Here is a 26,956-nt window from a genome sequence, read left to right on the forward strand (position 1 = left end):
CATGTTTTAGGTTACTGGTTTCCACAGGACAGAATATATATTAATATTATTCCTCCTACAAATAATAATGCTGATCTTTCTACAAGATTTATTCCGTCATCCAGATCACTAATCCTGGGTAACGCCAGTTAATCCGTGTCTGAAAAAGCACTGCCGGAGCCCCTTCAGTCTTCTGGGCATCACGCCGTGTGCTGTGGGGGACGGGGGACGTGGTACTGAAGGCCTCTGCCCTCGGCCTCCACTCTGACCTCCTGCCATCCTCATGCGGGACTCTGCCCCAGGCGGCGTGGCAAACCCATTGTCCTATGTACACATTTTTCGTGTTCCTGCCCCCCTGCTTTTGTCTTTCTTCCTGCCAAGGTGCCTTTCTTCCATCTCTACCAACACAGTTATAACCCATTCTTCAAGTCTCAGCCAAGCCCCCACTTCTCCATGCAAGTTTTTCTAACCATTGCAACCTGTTCCAGGCAGAAATACTGGCTCCCAGCTCCACTGAAAGCCCCTACAGGCAGAGAGTGTAATTTACACTTCCTGATTTTCTCCCTAAACCAGGATTTGTTTGATTGCCGTGGGTCTACTTTAGGAGCTTGAACCTCCAACTGGGTATGGGTCCTTCTGAGCTGGGGAGTCCATGGTGGGTTTGTTTGCATGTTCAGTCATTCAGTACACACTTAATGCTGGGAACCCAAGTTTGAATAAGACAAGGCCCCTGCCTTTAAGAAGTTCCTGGCCAAGACAAAAGCATAAGCAATTCATTTTGAGTTAGAGTGTTGAGTGTAATAATAGAAATAATGTGGGAGCACAAAGTAGGGAGTATGGTGAGAGCAGATGGGGATCGGGCAGAGTTCCCTGAAGGCAGTCCCAACCCCTAAGCATTTTCCTATGGCAAGGAGGATGTGAGGTGGAGCAGGCATGGCACAATTATGGGGGTCTACCTAAAGGGAAGAAGGAACACTAGAGACTTTATAGGAGGGGCGTTTGGGGGAGGAAGATCTCAGCGGAGCCAGGGGGTTAGGGCAGATTCTAGAAAAGAGAATGTGAGATGGGAGCTATGCGTATCACTCTTCCAAACACACACGCACGCACACATGCACGCACGCACGCACATGCACACACACAGTCTGTGGGAATCCCACTTCCCTGCTTTTCCATCATACCCTATCACGCCTTCTTCCCTCTCACCTGGACTCATTTTTTCTCTCCAAGTCCTCGGTCACCTCTTGCTCCTGGGGCCATCCATCGTTACCTCATTGGAACAGCTCTATGTCTGCTCTCAGTAGCTAGCAGCCTGCTTTGGCGAGAGGCTGGTCAGTGCGATGCCCACTCCCTGTGGGGGGCCCTGGGAGGAAGGTCAGCCTGGAGTCAGTGCTTTCTCTTTTCTTCTCACAGAAAACCAAAAGAGATGTCAATAACTTTGACCAAGACTTTACCCGGGAAGAGCCGGTACTCACGCTTGTGGATGAAGCGATTGTGAAGCAGATCAACCAAGAGGAATTCAAAGGCTTCTCCTACTTTGGTGAAGACCTGATGCCCTGAGAAGGCACTCCAGGTGGAGTTTGGTAATGCTGCAAGACGGGGTGCCGAGGAGATTCCTATTTCCCAGAGGCTCGGAAGGTCTTGAACTACTTCTCTGCCCCAGAGCCCCAGTCCCTGACCACTCTCTATTTATTGCATTCCCTTACCCCAGGCCGGCTCCTCCCTTCTTCCACCTGGTGACCAGAAGGCACTTTTTGGTTCTTGACTCATCATAATCGTGTTGGGTTAGCTGGACACACTGATGTGCTTGATCTGTTGGCAAGCCTCTTTCCACTCCTTGCAGACTCTTGGCAGTGAAGCAATCTCAGTTCTTATACTGCAAAGGGAAAAAAAAGGCAAATAAGAAGACTCCGGCTCTGCTATTGGACATGGAGTTCCAACAGTCAACAATCCTTGCTTCTCATCCCTCCCATCCCCCGGCCTATCGTCCTCTGCCCTTCTGCCCAGGAGAAGAGACTGGTGCTTCTTCAGCATGAGGGTGGGCATGCCTTCAAGGCACGCCTGTGAGGGAGAGAGACTGGGAGATGCACAGGTTGCCTACCTGTGTTGGTTTGCTCTGGAATGGCCAATTCTTGCTTGCTTTGGTTTTAGCTTTGGGGCATGCCAAAGTTGTGGAAGCATGTATCTCGTGGAAGAAATCACTCTTTGTAGAAAAAGAAATGTGATTTTTAACTTTATTAATATTTGAAAAATGTATTCTCAAATTTGCTTTCTAATTGGCCAAAAGATATAAATTCCAGTATTAGTACAGGTAGATATTAAAGGGCTAATATGCAATGAGAAACCAATTGTCCAAGGTTTATGCTCTTAACGCTTTAGTGGAACACTGGGGGCTCTATGAATTGAGAGAAAAGGAGATAAGTAGCGGTCATCATTTATTTAAGTTCTGCCTGAACACAAAGGCCACCACAGCGATGGCCGAGACCCTGGGGTTCTAGCAAAACCCAGCTCCCAGATTCTCTTTCCAGTTTTGTCCTAAGTTCCCAGCATAAACTCTTATTTATTTTCCGCAGCAGTGTGTTATTTTTGCACACTTCTACAAAATGGTAGTACTACTGTGTCGTGGTTTTTAAATGTTAAACATGTAAAGTCGAATATGAAATATCTGCTTTTGAAATAAGCAGAATGAGGTTAAACATGGGTTATGCAGAGGGTGTCAGAAGACTGAAGAGCAATTGTTTGAAACCTGACAACGTGGCCAGACCTACTTGGAGGTCTCTTTCGGTGTGACATGCAATGGCAACTCATGTGGACGCTATTTAATGGATGCAATGTTACCTCCTGTAGATATGCTAACAGTGTTACATTCTTTGATTCCCAAGGGTTCTCTGTGGCTTTGTGTATATGTTTCCCGGAGGTCATTTGATTATCTATTTTCCTGAACTGATTTAGCAGGGAATGGAATCCATTCCAACTGTTGCACGTGGATTTCCCAGCTGCCCCTAAATATATATACTTGTGAGTGGCAAAGTGGCACTAATGAAGCTTTTTGCCTTTTGTACATTTGAGATTTTTGTATATAGTGTTTGCTGCAAGGCCTGTGGAATTAATTCATTGAATTTAGAGGTATCAACTGCTGCATGTTCAGGCATATTATAAAACTTTAGTCTATGAAAGAATAATTCTAATAATGCCCAGGTGCAATACTCTGTAAGTGTATTGGTTCAAGTTACCGAGAGATAAGATATGTTTGTTTGTTTTGTTTGAGGGGCGGAGGGGTGGTTCTATGTATCGTTTATTTCATTTTGATTTGTTTTAAAAGATGTAAACATATATTAAGCTATATTAAATCTCACACATAGTTCTCCTGTGCTCTATTATGCCCCGATAGAGACGGGGAAGAGAAAGGAATTTTTTGATGGTGGTGTCAAAGTTTGGACAGTGACTAGCTCAAGCCCATAGAGTTGGTATCCACATTCGCATCTGGCTGGTCAGATATAGCCTCTGTTACGAATGGTGACATTCAGTTCTCTTTTGTTTTTATTTTTTAAAAACTCAGGTGTAATTATTATCTGTTCTTATGATAATTTCAAATATTATGCTATATCAATTTGTGTGTTTGGCATACAAGTGAAGTGATGAAGAACAGTAGATTAATTTAATTTATCTTCGGTAACTTGACATACTGGGGAGAGACTATCTTCTGGAGTTGAGTACAAGCACAGAAACATCTTCACGGTGGCATCATCTCATTTTTTTTAGGAAGACATAATAATACTGCCCATCATACTCATGCATCACTACTGCTCTCTCTTTTTCCTCTGCCTCCTTCACCATGATGAACACTGAACAACCAGGCAAGCTCTAGCTGCAATGCCAAATGGCCTTGTCCACGGGCTTGGTGGTGTTCCCATTGTCAGTGGGGGTTGGGCCTTTCCAAGAGAACAACTGGCATTATTGCTGGGAAGTAAAATAATAAAACATTCCACCCAGCAGCTCCAAACAGTCAGTCAACAGGTCGCCTGGCCCAGAGACACCCCCCCGTCGGCACCTAAAGCTCTAGGTTTGCTCAGGCGCCTCCTGTGTGGGGTGGAGCTGGTCAGGTTCTCACACTGGCAGATTCAGATCTCATGTAGTCTATAGAGAAAAAGCTTGTGTGTTCCTTGAGTATTCATTGTTTCATTTTAATTTTTACATGCGTTTGGAAGGGGACAGACGCACCGTTATATTTCTGCCAATTCTAATCTTTCCACCTCTTTTTTTTTTAAGAAAAAAAAATAGAGTACAAAAAAATGCCAAAAAAATATATGAAGGATAGCTGTCCTCTTGTGTTCTCCCATATGTAAGCGAGAAACTTTGTGAAGTGGAAACATAATTTTTTTTTTCCAAAGGTGAAAAAACAATGCATTCTTGCTTTAAAAAAAAAAAAAAAAAAGACTAAAAAAATTACCTCTTTTTAAATTATGTGCAAAATAATTCTGGCTAAATATAAAATGTATTCACTTTTAGGGATTTTTTTTTTTTGTATTGTGATGCTTTATTTGTACATTTTTTCCCCTTTCTGGGTGTAATTTTAATCTCTTGCCATTCATTAGTGTTATTTCATTGTAAACATTATTGTGCCAAATGTACTGTATTCAAAAGGATGTGAATGTGTATTGTTTCAGAACCTAATAAATACAATGATGTAAAACCTTATTTCTCCATCCCAGTGGGCATTTTTCTCTCCTTTGTGAGTGGCAAGGTGGTACTAATGAAGCTTTTTGCCTTATGTCCATTAGAGATTCCAAAATTCCAAAACTTAGACAGGGCTTTAGCTTTCCTCTTATCTTTTGCCAATGTACAAAGGATGCAAATAACCTTATCCGCATACTCGCCTTGCCAATCTCTCTCTGCCTCACTTCTGTGCTTCTGAGACTGCCCACCAGAGGGATGAACAGGGACCTGTGTGGACCAGAGGTGGCTCCGGGCTGTTGGCACTGGGCTACCTAGGAGTGCGGGGACACGGGCAAACAAAGTCAGGCAGCACCTTCGTGCTCCTCTGTTCGGAGAAGCAAATGCTGAATCTCCTTGTAGCTGATGCCCAGTCAAGCCTCTTCAGAACTCAGTCTCTGATTTGCTACTCAGAATTTCAGACTCCCAGCCTGAGAGCCCCCTGCAGGGTGCAGACTGGCTGGTGGGGCTCCATGCTAAGCTCCTGCTCTCCTCTCCTACTCAGCCAGTACCTGTGGCCATCGTAGTGACTTCTCAGCACTGTGTTCCTCCTTCAGTCCGGGACTCCTTTGCTGCCACTCCAGTCATATTGTACTGGTTCCGTGAGGCTCTTCCTCTTCTTTCTTCAGCACAGGTTTTTAAAGAACATTCGAAACTTGAAAATATACACCAGAAATTTCAATGAACTAAAATTCCCTGTTTCTTAAGAGTTACAGAAATGACTGCAGTTTTACTATGTGTCATTCTAAGGCAATGGGATGGCCTAACTTCTCAGTCCACAAAATCACTTCTTCATAAGCTCTCCAGTGACTTTGGTGTGTATATCATCCTGAAAGTCCTCTCCTCTCAGAGTTTTCCCCTCTCAGCAACATCGCCTGCCTATCTCAAGATACAAGCATGGACCTCAGACTTACCCCAAGAAGAAGGTTGTATTTATCACATATTTCCCTGTCTGGTCAGGCAGCTGTTTCTAAGTCAGTAACCATCCACCATCACCACCACCACCACCCCCACCACCACCAGGAGAAGCAAACTTCCCATCAGCCTGTCTGTCTTATCATGAATTTAAATAAAAATCAGGAGAAACAAAAGCGGTTCTAGGAAGGCCAGAGACATCTCCAAGCATTTTACTGATTGAAATATGATGGTCTACCCTTCTCACCTAGTGGCCCAGAAGAGACAGCTCCAAAGTCCTGGAGATGAGAGAACTCATCCTCCCAAATCTACATGCTCCACAAATCACACTGAAGCTGTACAAAAGACCAATTGCTGACTAGCGTCCCCAGTTTGGAACCTCCTCCCAGCCCCATCCACGTTCCAGGAGAGAAAGCCAGGCACTGGCAGGCCTGTTCCAGGTAAGCCATGGCCGCTTATCCCTGGCCAGGGTTAGGTGGCTCCAGGACTGCTTTAGGGAAGCCACGTGTGTGGCTATGCCCTTGAGCTGAGGATCAGCAGGTCTAACAGATTTCTCACAGAGGGAATCTACAAGCAGAATGCCCCTTCTCTGTTTCCTTGACCCTGAGTACAGTCCAGTGCTTGGGTTACCAGCAGTCTGAAGATCCCCAAGCAATGAAAGTACTGAGCCACGTGACATGTACTGCCATAGTACCTACCGTGGCAAAGAGAGAGAGAGTGGAAAGAAGGCTTAGAAGCCGCATTAGGAATTCTATTTCCGATTTTAAAGTACTTCCGCCTATACAAAGATACTACATTTGTGGTATGTTTGTTTTAAGCTATACCTGAAGGGTGATCAGCTGCCCTAAACAGAAAAACACCCTCCAGGGATGGACAGCTGACTGAATAAATAGACAGTGTTTACTCACAAGGTTCCTACATCTGCCTCAGTTCTCTTTTATCTCACATTGACACCTGGAGGCTTTGTTATTAGCATAAAGAATTCTAGGAAAGGATTTCCTCAAGGAAAATGGTGGCTTGTTAATTACCATAAAGGATGTCAGAAAGGTGACACTTAATAGTGTCTGAGATAAGTAGATTGCTGAAGATATTTAAGACAAATCACCACGTTAAAAAAAAAAAAAAAAAAGGATTTAAGAACCCAGAGAGTCTTCAAGTTTCCTGGTAATCAGGGAAATGCAAATTTAAATCAAACCCACCAGACTGACTAAATCAAAAAGGCAGACCGTCGCAAGTTTTACTAAGGATATGGAGCAATTGGAACTTTCAGTGTTTCTGGTTCGAGTATAAAATGGTAAAATCACTTTGAAAAAGTTCGACAGTGTCTACCAGTCAAATGTGGAGATCTTGGACTCAACAGAAAAGTCTGTCGGCTGTAGACTAGGTAAACGCTTTGTGGAGTATTTTCGCAATAGTGCTATACAGCCACAGGGATGAATGATTTACAACTACACGCAACAGATGGATCTCACAACAAACTGTTGAGTTCAAGAAACCAGGCACAAGAGATATCAACTGCATGATTCCATTTATATGAAGTATAAAAACAGACGATGCTGCTAGAAATCAGGCCAGTGGTTACCTCTGTGGGGAGCAGAGATGGTGACTAGGAGTGGGCACCGAAGGGCTTCTGGGGCGCTAGTTTTGCTTTCCGAGCTGGGACCTAGCAAAAGGGTATGTTCACTTTGTGATGATTCATTGGAGCTGTACTTCTCTCTGTGTGCATTATACTTCAACAAAAAATTATTCCCCAAATCCAGGTTGACCTTTGTCTCTCACCCTTAGGGATGGCACCCAAGGCTGGATCTATAAACTGCCTGCATCTTCCTGCCTTCTTGGAAGCATTTTGGTTGCCTAAGTCTCATAGCCTGATCCTTTGCCTAGAACAGAGTGGCATTTGCCTTGGGTGGACCTTTCCTGAGAAGCACGCTCATAAACACCTAAGTCATCAGACAGCTGGAACTTAAAGAATGGCCCCAGGCTCTTCAGTGCCTGCTTGCTTATAAAATGTCTGTGTGTGTGATTGTCAGAATGCGGTCTGAGAGGGCGTTAGGGAGTAGCTCAGCCTCCCCTTGCAGCTCCTGAGCTCTACCAAATAGAACCCACAAACTTGACTTAAGGAGTTCGTAGCAAGCGAGGTTTCACTGAAGTTCTTTCACCGTGGCCAGGTAACTGTACTTTGCTAAACCTGTTTCCATATTTGTGAAATGGTGGTGATAAGACCAACTGCCTCAAAGGCCTATTGTGAAATGTCAGTGAGATAAAGTTTCACAGAAGTGTCTAGTATCATTGCTGTTATGTCTCTTCCCTTCATTAGAGCACGGCCTATGTCATGGGGAAGAGTGACTTGGTCTAATGATGGCTACTTTTCTTTTCTCATGTGATTTGATTTTCCTCATCATCCTCAACACTTCTGGGGGGCACCTGACCCCATCGGTGAAGGACTCTCTATGGGGCAAGGAGGGACCATAAACAGCAAAGACCATATCCTTGCCCTCAGCAGACTTAACGCCAGCAGGAGATGAGACAGACCTGAAGCCAAAGAGCAGTGTAAGACAAACAAGAGAAATAAAGGTAGCCCTGCGGATGATGCCAAGGAAGTCCAGAGAAAGGGATTAGGTTTGTGTTATCCTGGCAGGCTTCCTGGAGGAGGCAGTGGTGAGACTGCACTGAAGGATGAGGAGGATATGGATAAAAAGAGGGCAGAGAAGGGTCTTCTGGGTGGCTATTCAGCTATGAGTGGCATGAAAGGGCTGGAAGGAGTCAAGGGCCTGGATCCTGGGCAGTGCTACAGCAGCCTCGAGATTGTCAAGGTCATTGCAATCCTTCAAAGTGGTTTGATGGTGTCTCTGAGAGAGCTCAGGACAGCCCTTCGATAAAGGTACCCAATCTTTGTATGTGACAGGAGAGTTCCTTTCACTGCCTACTCTCCCCATCAGCTCAGGTAGCTGCTGCCTGAGGGTTGAGATCAGTTCTAGGGCCCCCAGGGTAAACAGTTACAAATCACACTCCCTCTCAGGCCTTCTGCACACTGGCACAAGCAGCCACTCATCGCCGGCTCAGACAGGTTCTGCAAAGGCCACTTCCTGAGCACCAATTGAGAAATCCCACCGTTCATGTTTCCTTCTTCGGGTTATTAATCTATTAAGTTTAACATTTATTATCTTCTTTGTTTCAGACACCATTCTAAACAATTCACATAGGTAATCTAGTTAAACGTCACAAAAATTACATGAGGTAGATAGAATCCCATTTTATAGATAAGGAAAGCGAGGCTCAGCAATTATATAGCCTATTAATTCCTTACGACTCCATGAAAGTGTTGTATTCTCATGCCCATGTATGCATAAGAAAACTAAATTGTACAAAATCTCAGAGCCCGTGACAAGTCAAATCTGTTCAGACAGGACATTTACACATAGGACAGATCACACAGAACTATTCTCTTTTATTCCACAAATGTTCATTGCATTCCTACTATGTGCCAGCCATTCATCTGGACATCAGTAAACAAAAGAGACAAACATCCAAGCCCTTACAGAACTTACATGGAGCTAGGTATCAGCAGATAATAAGAGTGAGTATGACCATTAAGTGAATCTTATAGCATGTTAGAAGATAACAGACCACATTTGAAGCAAGAATACAAATGGAGATCCAGATGATAGGGCTAAATATGTTTTAAGTTATAAATCAAACTATTGTTAAACAAAATATGCCTTAGCCCCATCCCTTGACAAAGACGCTTTTATAACAACATGGAAGACCAAGTTTGAATTTAGAGAGTTGGAGGGGAGAAGGAGGGAGAGACTTCTAAAGGAGGAGAAAAACTAGGAGGGAGGAGCCAGCAGCTGCCGGTGGAAGACTACTTCCTGCTCAGGTGAGCTGTGGGTCTTGCATGGTCCCTGCCAGGACAACGTGAGTCAGTTGACTCTGCCTCCAGCGATTTCAGCTCAGCAGATGAAATCAGAATAAGGGTTGGACTGGATGGTCCCTCCCCACGCTCCCTTGCATCATCACCCACCCCCCCCAGCTTAGCCAAGGCAAGTTCCTCCTCTGGAACTGAGCCCTACCATGGGTGAGATCACAGGGTCCTGGTCCTTGCCAATACCTCCTAAGCATTGTGGGCCATGCTAATATCCTTCCTTAAATGGCCCTGCTTTCCACTCCATCCATCCCAGCTGCGCATGGAGGTGTTTAATCTGCATCTTGTGTGGATATTTGGTGGGGTTGGGGGAGTGCTCCTGGGTGATCCCTGGCAGAGGAAAAGCAAAGTCTTTCCTCCCAAATCACCAAATCACTACCCAATGAGGCAATGAAAGAGCCAAGAGCTGAGTGGAGTAAGGAGCTGGAGACTAGGCAGTGCCTGCAGTGGGTGGGGAGGAGGGGACTGAGGAGCACGGGGAAGGGTCAGCAGTAGCAGCTAGGAAGCTATTTTGGCAGAAGTGGAGCTGATTAGATTGCTGTAGGGACAGATGCTCCTCTATTCTCTTGCCCACATACTCCTCTCTCCTGTGCTCAGTTGGAGGGAAGGAGACTGGCCTCCAAGGTGTCTGCCACATGCCGAGGGGCACTATTACACCTGGGAGGTGGTAATTAGGTTTCTTATTTGAGAAATGAAGACTCTGAGGCTCAGCGAGGTCAGAACATTGTCTAAGCCACACAGCTAGCCCCTGGTGATCCAGAATGCAAGCCTGCTATTTGAATCTCCTTCTAATTGGTGCCAAAGACCCAGTTCTTCCCACTAGGCTCATGGCTACTGTCCCAACATAAATCCTCACTTTTTGCGCTCTTTCCAGAGAAATTCCACCTCTGTGTGAAATTATATGATTGTTTGATAGAATCAAACAATTGTTTGCTCTCTCTAAAGGTTTTGAATGTGAACACTAAGGCACAGCCAGGAAACGAGCAGAGGCCTCAGGGAGTTTCTTGTCTCCTTTCCCACCCTTCCCATGCCACCTCCTAGTAGGGCCCTGAGAGTTGGTCTGCAAGCCCAGCAAAGTCTGCATCCTCTACCCTCAAACACCCCTCCCACCACCGAAAAAAGAATTTATCCCAACGGACTATTCTAAGCAGGAAGCTGAGTTTTCAGTTCACTGGAAAACAGGAAATGCCTCCAAGGGTCTGAAGTTTCTTTAGTCACTGCGCCTTTCATGCAGGGCCTGTGTCTCAGGCCAGCTGCTGAGGACAGCCCTAGAAGCAAGGTCACCCAAGCCACGAGAGTGTGATCCTTGGTGTTACTCATGAGCCCCATCTTCTCCTAGGGCTGGAACTGAGTTCTTCATCCCCTACTTGGGATACTAGACATTCTGGATTAGGCAAGAGGGTTTGGGATGCCAGGGATGCCACGTGAAGCAGGTAATTAGCTTAGCAAGGAGCAAACACTCACCGTGGACGAAAACTTCACCCTCAGCCAATAGCTGACTTCTCATCCCTGTGAGATTTACCTCTAACTCCATCAAAGATTGGCCGACCCCCTACAAAACCTGACTTCCTAGCCCCTTCCTTTGGTTGAATTCCCTATCCTGCTACAGACTGACTCTCTAACCTTGACCTTGTCAGAAACTAACCTTCATTGCTAACCACAGCATAGCTTCCTAACCCTAGCCACAGACCAAACTCATATACTTGCCAGCCTCCTCATCCATTTACAATCACTTATTAAGCTTCTAGTGAGAGCCAAGTTCTGTGAGCCCGGCATAGTTCTCATAGACCCTACAGCCTGAGGGAAGAGATAGGCCCCACACATGAAGCTCTAATCAGATTGTGGGTGGGGTTGTGGGGGGAGACAGCGAGCAAGATCCTTGTCTGAAAACTCGACCCTGTCTCGAACTTACTGGGTGACCTTGGGTTGGTCACATCTCCTCTGCATGTTCCTCTTTAGTGAAACGATGTGCCCAGATGGTGTCTGGGGTTCCAATCCTCAATGGCACATGATAAAGGTGGAAGCCTGAAGTGGTCTAGGAGGTGATGCGTCATGGTCAGAGTTTGCGTTAGGAAACCAAACTCAGGAGGCTGTAAGTGATCAGGCACTTTTACTTCTGTGTGGTAAACGAGACTCAAGGAATCCCTCCCCATTTGAAGGTCGCTTTCTTGGTTCCACCACAGACAGTGGAGCCCTGACTGGATACCATTGATTCTTCTTCCTGTCTCAGCTTTTCCATCTATGAAGGAGCTATGACACGAGCCATTCAGGAACTTGGGAAGCAGACAGATGGGCTTGTAGAGCAATGTGTAATTCAAGTAGAAGACTTTTTCCTGATGGCAAGACAAAGTCAGATTCTAGTTCTCTATGTGTTGACCCCAAAGGTAGAGGAAATAGGATACTTCATGGCTAAGACCATCCAAGCCCCGGCAGAGGAGCTGCAAGATTGCAGTCTGATTCCCCAAAGAGTACCAGGATAGGAGTGTGTAGAGTGTGGGTTGGCTCTAGAGAGAACAGGCCACCATCTAGGACCTTGGTCCCACCCTGCCATCATTAACTTAATAAACAAATCCCTTGTTAAGTGCACACTGCCTGCAAGTCCACGGTCAGGGAGTAGCAACTTCATGTGCAGGCATTGCCCTACACCTCACCTGCACACTGCTCATCACTGGCCGCCTGCATGGGGCCTACATACTTTACCAGCCCTCCTCCCCATATCGGCTGAGAACAGGACACTGAAGAGCAGATACTGACTCAGAAATCCGCCAGAGCTGATAAAGAAAGATGGGTCTAGAGTAGCGGTTCTCAAAGTAATGTCTGAGGACTTCTGGGGTCTCCAAGATCTTTCCGTGTATTTCATTAGTTACCTATTGCTATGTAATAGATTGCCCTAAAATTTAGCAGCTTAAACAGTACACATTTATTACTGCATGTTATCTCACTGTAAGTTAGGAGTCTGGGCGTGGCGCTGCTGCCACCCCCACTCAGGGTGTCACAGGCTGCGCGGAGGTGTCCCCTGGGGCTGCATTCTCCTCTGACCACTACGCAGACTACTGGGGGTGGGGGGTGGGGTTCTGCTCCCAGCTCACCGCCGTGATTATGGCAGCATTTAGGTCCTCACTGGATGTTCCTTGCCAGGTGGGCCTCTCCACAGTGCGCCTCACACCGTGGCAGCCGAGGGGGCCTGCACAAGATGGAAGCCAGTCATCGTAACTCGATCTTCAAAGTGACATCCCATCGCCTTTGCCATATGTATTCCTTAGAAGTGAATCGCCAGGTCCAGCCCACACCCAAAGGGAAGGGATTACACAAAGGCATGAAGATCAGGAGATGGGGGCCACTGGGAGACATTTCAGAGGCTGCCTGACATGGGATCCAGGAGCTTCTCCCTTTTCCAACCCCGTATTTCTGCGATACTGTATTTTCTTCATATACTTCACCAAAAACATGTCATAAGAGGGTTAATGCAGAATCCAGCTGCTCTCGATTAAGCTGCACACCAAAGAGACTTGTAGAAATAGAAAATGATGCCACTATATTGATAGAATACCCACATAAAGAAAAGCTCTTTGGGGTCCTCATAGTTTTTAAGAGTATAGAGGGGTTCTGAGATCGAAAAGCTTGAGAATTGTAGGCCTGTGGAGAGAGAGTTAGGATTCTGCACGAAGAGGGCTGCCCTGAAGTGGGTGGGTAGGGCCGCTCCTGTGAGAAGCCTCAGCCACCTAACATCGGCAGACACCTGGATGCCTGCAAAAGAGGTGGTCAGATACAGCACGTGAGAAGAGGAAGGGCTTGCCATCTAACTTTCGCTTGCTTCGTGCGTCTGTGCGCATATAGGTTCACCACGCACACATGTTAGTTGATATGAGCATATGCATGCACACGCAGGTATGGGGATAGCTGGGCAAGCACACGTTAAAGTTGCTATGTGTGTGCATATAAGTGTGCGTGCACGTGCCTGTTTAAGCACAGGTATGCAGAGCGCTGGGAAAGGGCCTTGCCGGTGGGTCCAGGGGCACCTGTAAAAATAAGGTGTGCTAGAGGACAGGCGGCACATACCACGACTGGGGCTATGTGTCCCCAAAGTCCCCTCTGCCTTCAGCCCCTATGCTTAGCACAACTCTCAAATATTTTCATCTGCTATGGGAACTTCCTGTTCAACTTCCTGTTGTTCTTGGACTTTTCTTTTTTAGTTTTTTTTTTTAAGGTTGTAATTCTTTAATCTGCGTTTTAATTTTGCCCAGAGAAGGACTGTGGTCCCCAGCTACCTCTGAGAAAGGGAAAAATATCCTGCCAGAGCAGGTCAGGTCGTTGGCTGGAGTTAAACTGAGAACCAAGAATAAACTCTTTCCATTAATATAAACTAAGTCTTTAAAACCCGAATTCATTCTGTAGAAGATATTCAGTGTGAAGGGCAGTAGGAAGAAAAGAGGCCCGAAGGAGAACAGGATATGCCGCCCCGAAATATGCCTCTTGGGCCTAAGGATCATTTTGAGCTGATTATTTTGAGAAAATACAGACACAGAAAAAGCTACAAAAAGAGTAAAAGTTACCCTTTTGTAAAGGAAATCTTCATCTGTACTAAAAGGGAGCATTACCAGAGACAGATCTTTTCACCTGAGACTGATCTGCACGGCAGGACAAATTTGGTTTTTTTATGCATTTCCTCCTCTTACCTGCCCTTGAATTGCATCCTCCCACCAAAAGCTTTGCCAGACCCCTGTTCCTTTCCTTCACTCAGGATAATGTACAAGCCTCAACTGTCTGGCCACCTTTTGCGTCTCATATCTTTGTGGGGCTCTCACCTATACGTACATAATTAAAATTATTTTTTGCTCCTGTTAGTCTGTCTTATGTCATTGTAATTCTCAGAACAGCCACGGAACCTAGAAAGATGGAAAGAAAAACGCTTCCTCCCCTACAGGCCTCAGAGCAGATTTCTCTGGGGGTCAGGGAGTGCCTGGCTAGGGCCATGCCGCAGGTGTGCAGGGCTCAGTAACTCCATCATTTTTGTCCTCCTCTTACCATTCCTACTACCTCTGAAGCTGCAGAAGGGAGCACAGCTAACAAAGTTCAGACAGTGGGCCAGAGCCCAGCTCGGCCTAGCAAAGCCCCCAGCCGCATCCCCCTGGCTGGCCTCCTTCCCCCAAATGCAGGGTCCTCTGTGTAGACCGATGCCTGTGTCCTTGCTGTCCCTCTGCCTCTGTCCTTCATTTCTCAGCCACCCTCCCCTCCATCAGATTCTTTCAAGTTGTATCAGAAGGCCTCTTGGGAAGCCTTCCCTGGCATCCCAGGCCAAGGAGAGAACTCTGTCCACAGTGCCCCCTCGCCAGGGCTCCCATGACATAGCTGGTCCAGTGGTTGAGCCAACATTGTTTTTGTACCTTCTGGGTTTCCTGTGTGTTCTGGCAGAGCCCAGATGCCTGCAGGCCCTCCCCAGGCCTACTTCTCTAGGGCAGAGCCATGGGTTCTGGACCTATTCCCCCTTCCTCCCCACTTCTTCTTTAGATTCTTCCAGAGGGCAGGTGGCAGTCTGGTTTTCTCACAGTTACTTGCCTGGCTGTGACCTAGCACAATTCATCCTTTTGAACAAGGATTTGTTTTTCTTGTTGTTTACTCTCCTAGTGCATTAATATGACACACTTGCCCATATTCAACTAATAATAACTGATGTGCTCACCGACCTCCCAGAGGAACTTATATTTTAGCCCGAGGTAAAACCTAACCCAAAGGAACAAATCTCTGACTTTGGACTTTCAGGCAACATCGAGAAGACAGGAGTGGGAGATGTGCAGGGGGGCTTCTGTCAAGCTTTCCACTGCCTTTTTCACCCCTGTTTAAGGCATAGCCCAGCTGCGAGTGACCAAAGCTAGATCTCTCCACTTTTCTTAACTGCCTAGAAAGGGAAACCAGTCTCCTCCAGCTGCTGGTGGACCAAGAGGCTCTCCCCACCCCCATGAATAGGAGCTAGCATTGTCATTTCCAAATATTGTTCAGGTAAAAATGTTGTCCTTTGAGCTCCATCCTTCAACTTATGAAGTCATATCTAAGAGTGGGTTATTTTTAAGGTAATTTGGTGTGCAATCAGGTCTGTGATACTGTCCTCCTGTAGCCAGGGTGTCCCCAGCTTCTAGCTGAGTAACTGCCGTGGTAGGTGCCCCATAATTACTTGAAGTATTGAGTAGGAGGCAGGAAACACAAGCTCTAAGGTCTAAGGGATCTGCCACTGTTTATGGGACACTGGGCATGTTTCTTATGCTGACAAAGTAGAGACGCTCGCCCCCACCTTGCAGGTTTGTTGAGAGGGGAGAAATGCTAAAGGTTCCCAAGGTGCCCCCTTGAAGGACTAGGGCAGTACCCAGGAAGGGTGTGTAAGAAGAAACCTCTTGGCCCATCATCAGAACCTAGGGGAGCTCCAGCATCCACCATTTCTTAGGGCCTTCCCTCCCCAGCCTTGCCCTCAGGGGGCTTCTTGAAACTGGTGTTTATGCAACTGACCAAGATTGCTCCTCTGGGCTTAGCCTAAGTGAACTGAGCAGCATTCTTGGAATCCATGGTTTATGAGCAGGGATAAGAGGACAGGACACCACTTGCTAGCTAAATCATCTCTTTTAGACTTTATCTCTGCCCAGACACCTTTGTCCCCTGAGGCCACTGCAGCCTGAAGAGGTGCAGTTTGGGCTGTGAACCTGAAACCCACACTCACCTCCAAGGAGTTCTCCTTCTTCCCCCCTCCACAAACTTCCCTCAGGACCCACTGAGCAAACCTCCCCTCAAAACAGCTCAACCTCCACCATCCACCTTCTTTTGTATTGATAAAGCCCTCACCACCCCAGGCCCCCAAACCCCCAAGCCAAGTATTCAAGGTGGTAGCTTAAAAAGAGTCTCTACTCCAGTCAGCTGAGACTCCCTGTATTTACCTGTCTCTCCAATACTGGGGAATGGCTGTTTGTCCTGTGTCCTCACCTTTCTTATGGATTCAAGAAAAGTCATTTTTTTTCAATTTTTTCAGCTTTTTACTTATCGTTAGGATTGAGTGGCAATTATTGAACTACTTACATGCAGAACCAGAAAACGAAAGTCACATTCAGTTTTCTTTGTTGTTTTTTATTTTTTATTTATTTTTTAATTTTATATAGATGAGGCATTTACAAGGTTCACAAATCAAGAGCTATAAAGAGTTATATAAAGAAAGTTCCCTTCTGATAATAGCAGATTAGTTATCTCCAACCTACCCTCCTGCTGAGAATAACTAAAAAGGCAAAATATTATATATATATATATATATATATATATATATATATATATTTAATTGTCTTAGAAGCATCAAAGAAGTTGCCAAATGCTGAGGAATTGTTGAGATCAAGGAGAACCCAGAGAGTTAGCCAAATCATTGTAAGCCATGTTTGCCTTGAGATAATATGCCTGGGTACACAACTGCAAAGCCATCATGAACTCCTGTTTGCCTCGTGGAGCCAGGGTAAGGGAACAAAAGTCAGACCCAAGATCTCACCAGTGGGTATTCTGGTTAAAGCAGGCTTCCCTATGTCTTCATAATGATAAACGAGAAATCCATCAGCTCTGGCACCAACTTACAGCCCTCCTCCCTGTCATCTGAAGTTCTAAGTTGTCTCAGGTCTTTAACCTGTATTAAGGAGCATGGAACCTGGTAGAAGCAAGAAAGATCTATTGCAGAGGAAGAGAACATTATTCTAGGTATAAAACTATTCCTTGAAAAAATTTTTACATACTGTCTACCAGTCTTTAATCAAAAATAATCAGGCACATAAGGAAACAAGAAAGCGAAAACTTACAGAAACAGCAGACAACAGAAATAGACCACTCATCTCGAAAAGTCAAAAAAAAGAACAGCAAAATAACCCAATGAAAGTAGAAGGGAGTAAGAATAAAGATCAGAGCAGGAATTAACAATATAGGAAACAAACAAAAGAGGGAAATTAAAAAATTAAAAGTGGTTCTTTGGAAAGACCAAAGTCGATAAGCCTCTAGCTAGACCAATCAAAAATAAAAGAAAGCATACCTAACATTATAAATTGGAAAGCCACATCATTACATATTCTATAGACATTATAAAGACAATAAATTCATAGAAAAACACAAACTTACTTAAATTGACACACACACACACAAAAACAGAACTCTTTAACAATCACGGAACTATAAAATAAATTGAATCAGCAGTTTAAAAATCTTTCCACAGAGGAAACTCCACACTGTATATAGTCCCCATCTTATTTTATGAGACTAACAAAATTGTGCTATCAAAATAAGACTAACATAGTTGGAAAAAAAGTAACAGGCCCCTCTAACTCAAGAAATATAGATGCAAAAGTCCTGCACAAAATAAAAACAAACCGAATCCAGCTGTGTGTGTGTGTGTGTGTGAGGGTTTGTGTATGTGTGCGTGTGTATGTGTGTGTAAGTTGGGTTATACTAGAAATGTGAGATTGGTTTAACACAGAGCTTCTCAACCTGGGCACTATCAATATTTGGAACCAGGTAATTCTTTGTCGTGGGGGACCTTCCTGTTCATTGCAGGATGTTTAGCAGCATCATTGGCCTATAGACACTAGTAGTTCCACCATTCCCCTGTGTGACAAGTCTCTTGATATTGCCATATGCCCACTGCAAAACTGTCCCTGGTTGAGAACCACTGATTGAGATTTTAAAAATCAATCAATGTAATTTCCCATATTAATAATTATAAACCAAAACGCATATAATAATTTCGATAGATGTGGAAAAATGTTTTTTAAAGCTAACATCCAGTTATGATACAAAGCACTTAATGAGTAAGTCAGGAAAAAGACAGGTACAGTCCTGCAAAGACAAGATCTCCTTTTTTTATTTTTAAACAAAAAGAAATTTATTGGTTCAGGTAACTGGGAGGTTCGAGGAGGTGATATTAATATTAGTAACGACTAGATTCGAAGCCTCCAGCAGTGTCAGCAAGACTCTGCCTCTCTAGTAGTTCTGCCTGTTGACTTCATTCTCAAGCAGGCTCCCCACACAGGGAGGGGTGGCCACCAGCAGCTTAAGACTTTCCCTTCTGGACTGAGTAATAATTCGCTATGTGATGTTTCTAGCAAAGTCCTCGTGATGAGTTTCATTGGTCCGGTCTGGCTCATCTTGCGAGCTGGGGTCAGGGGAGGGGCCGAGCTCTGTCTAACCCATGCAGATAATTCCCCAGAGGAGTAAGGATATTCTTTCACCAGAAGAAGAAATGCTGAACAGGCAAAATGACAGATGTCCAGTATAGAGAAACTTCCCAAACTTTCCTCCCACAGATGAGAACTATATAGTTTATGTTTATGTGGCCATGTGTTCAGGAGTGTCTTAGCTGAATGGTTCTACCTCTGGGTCCTCATGGGATTCAGATGGATATTGGCCAGGGCTGTAATTTTCTTAAGGCATGACTATAGCTGGAGAATCTGCTTCGAGGTGGCTCACTCATATGACTATTGAGTCTGTGTCCTTTATTGGTGGAAGGTCTCAGTTTTTCACTGTGTGAGCCTCTCCAGAGGGAGACTTGAGTGTCTTCTTGAAATGACAGCTGGCTTTTTCCAAGCAAATAATCCAGGAAACTAAAGTAAAAGCTGAAATAACTTTTATGACTAGCTTTAGATATCATCCATCATTACTTCTACAACAACTAATTGGACACATCAGACATCCTTCCAATATTGAAAGGGACTACACAAGACCATCAATACCAGTAGGTGAGAATCACTGGGAAGGGACAAAAATAATAATAAAAAAAATAGAAGAAAATTCTCTAGATGAGAAGTTCGTGAGGTTCTAGATTCAAGGGCTCTTTAAATTTCTAGCATGATGATTAAAATAGATGCTCTCCAGTGCATATCATGAAATTTTAGAACATTTAAAGTCAAAGAAATCTCAAAAGAGTCTGAGGAGGGAAAAAGTTGTCGCATACAAACCTTTAGAATCAGAATTACTTCATAATTCTCAAAGGCCGGTTTATAAGATGGAATATAAGAAGCACTGTGTTTAAAATTCTGATGAAAAAATTATTTTAAACACAGAAATTTACACCCAAGACAAACCATCAATCAAGTTTTAGTGTAGAACAGAGACACTTTTATATTTTCAAGTTTAGAAAATTGTTTCCCACCCATCCTTTCTCAGAAACTTTGGGAAAACAGAAGATCCAGGAAACAAGGGATTCAATACAAGGAAGAGAAAAAGGAAATCCCCAAAATGATGGAAAAAGGAATTCCAAGAACAACAGCTATGTGCCCAGTGCAGAGGGCAAAGAGAACAACAGACTTGAACAGGTCAGAAGGCTCAGGAGATTGTTCTATGCAAAGGTTGAATTGATAGAGCAGCTAGTGTGTTTGAACATATTGAGAGATTTACACAACTGGGAGAGAGTTTGAAGATGAACTAGTGATGCATTCACCAAAAGTAAGATAATAGATAAATAAAAAACAGGCAAAATTCCAGAGAAAACAAAGCACTCAGCAGGAAAGAGAAAGGAAAGTTTACTGTATGTCTTAGCTGGAACTGGCATTTACAAAGTTACAAAAAATGTAAACACAGAACAGTGATCTAATTAAATTATGATATAACTGTATTGGGAGGACAGAGGAATGAAAAGTTCACGTATGTGATAGGGCAGGGCTTAAAAGAGAGCTAAACCCTCAGAATCCATAGTGAGAAATCAATAGATAATATCTAGAACTGAAAAATCAATAAATAGCAGTATAAGCATGTTTCTTAGAGATGTGGATATACATATCAAAAGAATCACTAAAGTTGTTGAAACCAGTTGCCTCTGGGTAAGAGCAATTAGTGGAGGGATGGAGGAAAAGGTGCTAATTTTCATAATGAGTCTTATACACTAGTGTAATCTTCCAATTATGTTCATGTAAATTTAATCATGATAAAACTAAAGACAGGTTTCTGAGAAGATGGCAAAGTAGAAGCACCAGGACTGTTCTCCTCACCCAGAGAAAAACTGGACTAACAGAATCTGTCTGATATAGCTGTTTTGGAACTTTGGAGTCCATTGAAGGCTTGCAACTTCCAAGGAAAGGTTTGGATAGTAAATTGCTGTTAATTTCAATCAAGTTCAAATCTTAGCACTATTGCAGCTACCCATCCTCCATCCTCAGCCCAATGTCAGGCAGCTGAGCACGTATTTCAGGAGAAGCTTGCATGAACCTCATGGGAACCAGGGTGGGCAAAAAGGATTCTGTTCTCTAAATATCAGGGATCTGGGTTCTGATGGCTGACTGCTACTTCTGCTCGCAGCGGTACAAACAGGCCAGTGGCCTTCCTTGTTGCATCTCCTCCCATGGTAGCTAGCCACTCCCCCTCCAGCTGAAGGGACTTCCAGGGGGATATAAAGGACTGATGTCCTCTTATTCTTCCCTTGTAATTTTCTCCTTTTCCCCTCTTGGGGGCCAGACATTAAAGACTAGGATATTCACAAGCAACTACACATATGGGAAAAGTTAGAAATTGAACGCACATGCCCAAGGAAAGGTGCATTCGAAAAAGACTTGAGAAGACCTTAAGTTTACACCTCAGGCAGATCCATGGTACAGAGACAGCCTATAATAATAAAAAGCCAAAAACAATAAACAAAAAGAGTAATAAAAACTTACAGCAAATCCTAGAGAAGGGGGAACAATCTGTCTAGAGTTATCACATTATTAGATCTAAATATCCAGTTTTCAATAATAATAAATCATGACATATACAAAGAAACAGGAAGGTATGCCCATTCAAAGGAAAAAAATAAATTAACAGAAACTGTTCCTGAAAAAGACCTGACAGATCTACTAGGCAATGACTTTAAAACAATCAACTTACAGATACTTAAACAAGAGAATATGTAAAGAAAGTCAAGAAAATTATATATTAACGAAATGGAAATATCAATAAAGAGATAGGAAGCCTAGAAAGGTTTTCTAGGGTTTCCCCACCCACCCCCCCCATTGGGACTTAGATGCTGGTCTTGGGATGGAGCTCAGGGGTAGTCTTAGGGTTCAAAAGTCTTGGGACATTGTTATTGGAGCATAGGATCAGGTTTGTTTTAGGGTACAGGGGCCGTAAGATATGAGAATTCTTGGAGGCTGGTTTTGAGGTACCTATGCCTGGGGCCCCCACCCATAGAGCTGCTTCTGAAAGTTCCAGGAGATGGTTGCAGGTGCACGAAGTTGCAGAAACCACCCGGAGTACATTTTCCTATCATACTGCCAACAGCGTGACTCCAGGGAGTTGGAGACAGGAGACAGCTCAGCATGCACAGCCTGCCTGCTGAATCAGCACTTATTGAGTTCCGCTACTGCCCATTCTGCATCCTTCTTACACTGGAACTTGACATAGACAGGGGCCCACAAGGTGGTCCCTCAGGTTGTCACTGAACTTCCTCAATTTTTGTTTACCTGGGAATGTCTTGATTTCTCCCTTATTTTTGAAGGTCAGTTTTGTCCATATAGGATTCGTGGTTGACATTGGGAGTGGGAACTCCCTTAAAATTCAGAGGTAAATAAATCAAAAAGGGAGAAAAGACAAGACCAAGAGAAAATTAGGCAAAGAAGATGAATAGACATTACAGAAAAAAAAAGAAATATAATCATCAATAGACCCATGAAGTAATGCTTCATCTCATTCATAATTAAAGAAATGCAAATTAAAGTGATGTCATGCCAATTTTTAGTAGCATATTGACTCAGAATAAAATAATTTTATACTCATCTTCGGCAAAGCTGAGGATAGAGGAGCAGGTAGGTCAGAGTACAGGTTGGGGTGGACTTCACTGAAGACCAACCTGGAAATATTATGAAAATGTATAAAGCACCTGCTCTTTGACCAAACAACCCCTCTTCTGGGAGTTTCTCTTACACATACTCCACAAGTATGCAATCTATGTTCAAGGACATTCATTGGAAATAACACAAATGTCTATACACATGCAGCTAAACAAATAATGATACATCCTTCTCATGGTGTTTGAGCCTATTTGGGTTGCTATAATGGAATACCATAGACTGGGTGGCTCGTAAACAACAGAAATTTATTTCTCACAGTACTGGAAACTGGGAAATCCGAGATCAAGGCACCGGCAGATTCAGTGTCTGGTGAGGGCCCGCTTCCTGGTGCATAGATACCTGTAAGGACGCACTTGTCTCCGGGCTCTCACAGGGCAGGCATGAGGGAACTCTCTGGGATCTGTTTCATAAGAGCATTAATTCCATTCATGAAGGTTCCACCCTCATCACCTGATCACCTCCTGATACCATCAACATATTACGTTTCAACATGAATTTTGAGGGGACACAAACGTTCGGTCTATAGCACATGGAATATCCTGTACCATGCAGAGGAAAGGTTCTGTGTGTGCTCATATTGAAGAGAGGACAAGATACTTTAAAGTTGAAAGAAAAAAGGTTTCTAGCAATATTTATAGTATGAGCCCATTTGTGTGACAAATGGAGAAAAGTAGCATTTGTAATGATCTGGCACCTATTCGATGGTCATTAGTACTTAGCTACATTGTCTAATGTAAGCTATTAAAACTAAATGATTATAATTCAAAACAAATATAAAAATTCATTTGATAATGAGGCTCACTTGGCTGCAGAGGTCATATATAGCCTTGACTTTACATTTTTGTGTGATTTACAATAGTTTTGTTGTCCTACATTTGTTAACTTAATAATTAAATGTAATAAATTTGAACTTATAAAAGAAATTATGTGACATTCTGCTGTTAGATGTTTTATATGTTTCACTTATTGGGCTTTCTTATTGAAAGAAAAAGAAAGAAAAAAGAGAAAGAAAGAAAGAAAGAAAGAAAGAAAGAAAGAAAGAAAGAAAGAAAGAAAGAAAGAAAGAAAGAAAGAAAGAAAGAAAGAGAGAGAGAGAAAGAGAAAAAAGAAAGAAAAGAAAAGAAAGAAAGCTTTTTCTAAAAAGAATATCATTCTTTAGCTTTAAAAAACCTGGAAAATAATATCCCCCATTTCCTTCCTTAGCTGGCCTGGAGTTTCCTGACCCAACAAGACCTCAGCAGATTTGTTCTGGACTAGAATTTAGGAGAACTGGTTGCCGGACCTGGCTCAGCTGTTCACTAACTGAATGACCTTGAGTAAGTCCTTTAACTTTTCTTAGTTCTTTTTCTCCTCTGTCGTATGGGGCGCAGTGCCTTTCCTATCAACCCATGGAACCATTTTGAGGAGCAAATGAAGTAATGAGTATATCAGCATGAACTCTATAAAGGGTATGCAAATGAGAGGGCTCTGATTTTGTTAACGAGGAGTACCCCCTTAGAGGTTAAACATTTCTGTTTTCTGGTTTTCCCAGAGGGGAGACAAGCCTGGGTATTTGTTCAATAAACTTTGAGTGCCTTCCTGGACCAGGCGCTATATCAGGCCCTGGTGATCCAGAGTTAAACACGATTCAGTCCTTGTTCTCAAAGAATTCAGTTTATAGGAGAGGCAATCAGTAATTGCAGTAAAATGTGGGAAATGCAGTAAAACCACAACAAAGAGTGATGGGCCCCAAAGGAGTAATGATCTCTCAGACTGGGAAGTCAGCACTGAAAAGGAGACATTCGAGTTGAGTCTTCAAGAACACGTCAGAATTCACCAGGTGGGAAATCGACTGGTTGCCTGGATGTACCCAAGTAGTGCCCAACCTTAGACCAGTTTCTCACCCTTTTTTGTCAAATCTCACCTGTGCTCTGTTGTAGTAGCCATCAGAAACTTGCTGTCAGCTGCCTGTCCTGCTGGAAAATATTTATGAAAAGATATTAACAATAGGTTAGATGTGTTTCCCTCCGGGAATATATGCATTTGGATCCAGAAAGTGATATGGGTCACTACACACAAAGGAACCATAATAATATTTCAGTTTTACAGCTTATATGAGGGAAAGTACCCAACTACTTTCTATTGGCCACCAACCGGTGCCAGATCATTACAAATACTACTTTTTTTTTTTCATTATCACAACAACCCTACTTCTTCTCATTTGATAGGTAAGGTAGCAGAGGGCCTGAATCACTTGGCTAGTTATTAGCAGAGTTACGTTCGGACTCAGGCCATGATCTTGCCCATCTATGGCCAGGTTGATTCTCACAGCAACCCTGGGAAGTGGGCAGGAAATGAAGGTCAATCCCTATGTAAGATGAGAAATCGGGACTTGGAAAGCTTTGCCGGGGACCCCCAGAGAGGCTCCCTGACTCCTGTCTCAGCCGAGGCTGTTACCTGGAGGTGGAGGTCAAAGCCCCGACAGGCAGTGGGGGAGATATTTTGAGGTAGGGCTGTCTCCCTGGCGCTTCTCAAATCTCATCTTGGGAAGCAGCTGCCCACTGGGCCCGGGTGTCAGGCCTGCCCTGGCTGGGCCTGGGACCCTGCTGTTCCAGAAAGCTATTTGGACGGAGGTAACTCCCCCATCTGACTGTGTTCACCATGAGGTGGGCTGGACACTGTCCACCGGAGTCTGCTCCAGCTGAACTCTTTTCCTGTGCTTGTTCAAGAAAGTTACAGGGGCACTGAAAGGAAATGTGGTCCCTTGGCTTGAGACAATGCTGGGGGCGATAGAGAATAACTTCATCTTTTATGAATTGTTTCGGTTAGTTCACGTGGACCCTCTGTGGGTTTACAGAGAAGAATAATTGATGAGCTTAAGCAATGGTTTACCAGGGTGAAATCACATCCAGATACACGTCCCCTCACCACCTCCTTCAATGTACCCCTCGAAACCCACTGGATCTTTGCTTTCTCTGTCCACCTGTCTCCCTTGGTCTCTGTCTGTCTTCCTCTGTCTCCTCCCCTTAAGTGCCCTCTGACGGATCACTGTGCGTCTGCACTGGGTTCCTCTTCCTCCCTCCCTTTTTCCTTCTCTCTCCCTCTGCCTTTCTGTCCTCTTCTTCCTTTCCCTTCTCTTTCTGTCCTCTGTCCTCACCCTGCTTCTCACTTTGCCGGCCTCAGGGCAGACCTACACACATCTAGGATTCATTGTCGTTACTGAAGAGATTCTTTAATTACTTCTGTTAAAAGATAGACAAGTTGCACTGTTTATGTGCCAAGAAAGAGCAAAGTCATCTTAATTTAACCTTTTTTTTCGGCCGTTGGCCTGTGGCTGGAGCAAAAATAGGTCTCCCTGCTTCTGGCACACATGCTGCTCTACCCGAGCTGTAAACCAGCCCAGTTGGCAGGCATGCTGCAGGGGCCAGAATCCTGTTACCCAACCCAGGGACAGTGCCAGAGCTCGGAGCCCAGTCAGGCCTCCAAGCCAAAGCCGTGGCTCCCCCTGAGGGGGCCAGACCGACCAAGGCTCCTGCCCACCTGGCCCATGGCTATGGCTGGTGCTCATTAGCTGCCTCTTCCCTTTCCCAGTGGGGCTGCAGGAGCGGTTCGGCTGGATCTCAGCCCCCTCTTAGCTTGTTACTATGCCCCGTGACACCCCACAGGCCAGGCTAAGCTGTCAGGTCAGTGCCCAGCCCAGTACCATTAAATTTATTGGACTAACATTTGAATGGGGATTTAGTTACATAACGTTCTTACCTCATGACAACTGAGTGGAGGAGCTTTTATTGAGTCTTTATAGTGACCAAACAGACTCTTAGAGGTTAAGTTATCCACTTAGGTATGAAGCAAGCACTCAGGACTCTGGAATCCCTAGTCCAAATGTCCCCAGACCAGGTTCCACAGCCTGTCCAGGCCACTTCTCCGGGCCTGTTTTCCTAGGATGGACTATGCTGTGCACATACATTATCTCTTATCTCAAGGGTGGCTGCGAGGCAGAAGTTTGCTAGATGTGGGTGGACCGTGGACATGTAGGCTAGAATGACCCTACCTGTGGGAGTGAAGTCCTCTGCAGCACAGGGTGTTACTAGGGGTGGGAAGCAGCGGAGAACAGGCTGGCGCTAAAGGCTGGGCCCCTCTGCACCTGAGCCATGAAACTCCCAGGCATGAAACTCCCAGAAACCGGCAAGTTCTCACTTTGGACCTGGCCTTTTGGCGAGGTCACCGTGAATGTATATTTGTGAAGTTTGGAGGATAGAATATATTTTACTTAATAGTTTGTTAATTCCATGTATAGATTTGAAATATTGAGACTTCAGTTATTGGGCTCCCCCCAGACTTCAGGGGGCTGGCACAGTCAGTGTTTTGAGTTGGGCCCGTTGCACACCTTCTCAAGTGTTTGTTGGCAGTTGGGATGCCCTCTTTTGCGAAATTCCTGTTCTAGTCTCTTGATGACTTTTTGCTGGGTCGTGTCAGTCACATTGGGATGTCTTTGTGCTTCAAACCTAAGCAACATGCTTATCTGGACCCAGGAGGAGGACAGAGTTCCAGACAGTGTCACTCGGCTATGGCTTCATCTTAGCCTACCCGAGAGGTTGGTCACACTTTGGAGTTGAAAGCTTTCTCA

The 26,956-nt window shown here is 44.4% G+C and overlaps 1 protein-coding gene across 3 annotated transcripts in view; it reads left to right on the forward strand.

Annotated features, from left to right (window-relative positions):
• Positions 1-26,956, forward strand: part of PRKCE (protein kinase C epsilon) — a 511,750-nt gene that overhangs the window by 443,886 nt on the left and 40,908 nt on the right. Inside the window, exon 15 of one of the 3 annotated variants that reach the window (XR_001596560.2) lies at positions 23,554-23,666. Coding sequence is in view for 2 of the 3 variants with exons in the window: in XM_036225089.1 (XP_036080982.1) it covers positions 1,390-1,536 (147 nt within the window). In the remaining variant the exon portion in view is untranslated. Of the gene's footprint in view, positions 1-1,389; positions 4,412-23,553; positions 23,667-26,956 lie in introns of those variants that run through there. The other 2 variants (XM_036225089.1, XM_016142211.2) reach the window with 2 other exon arrangements.

Source organism: Rousettus aegyptiacus, unplaced genomic scaffold, assembly GCF_014176215.1.
Source record: "Rousettus aegyptiacus isolate mRouAeg1 unplaced genomic scaffold, mRouAeg1.p scaffold_m13_p_7, whole genome shotgun sequence".
NCBI classification, from domain to species: Eukaryota; Metazoa; Chordata; class Mammalia; order Chiroptera; family Pteropodidae; genus Rousettus; species Rousettus aegyptiacus.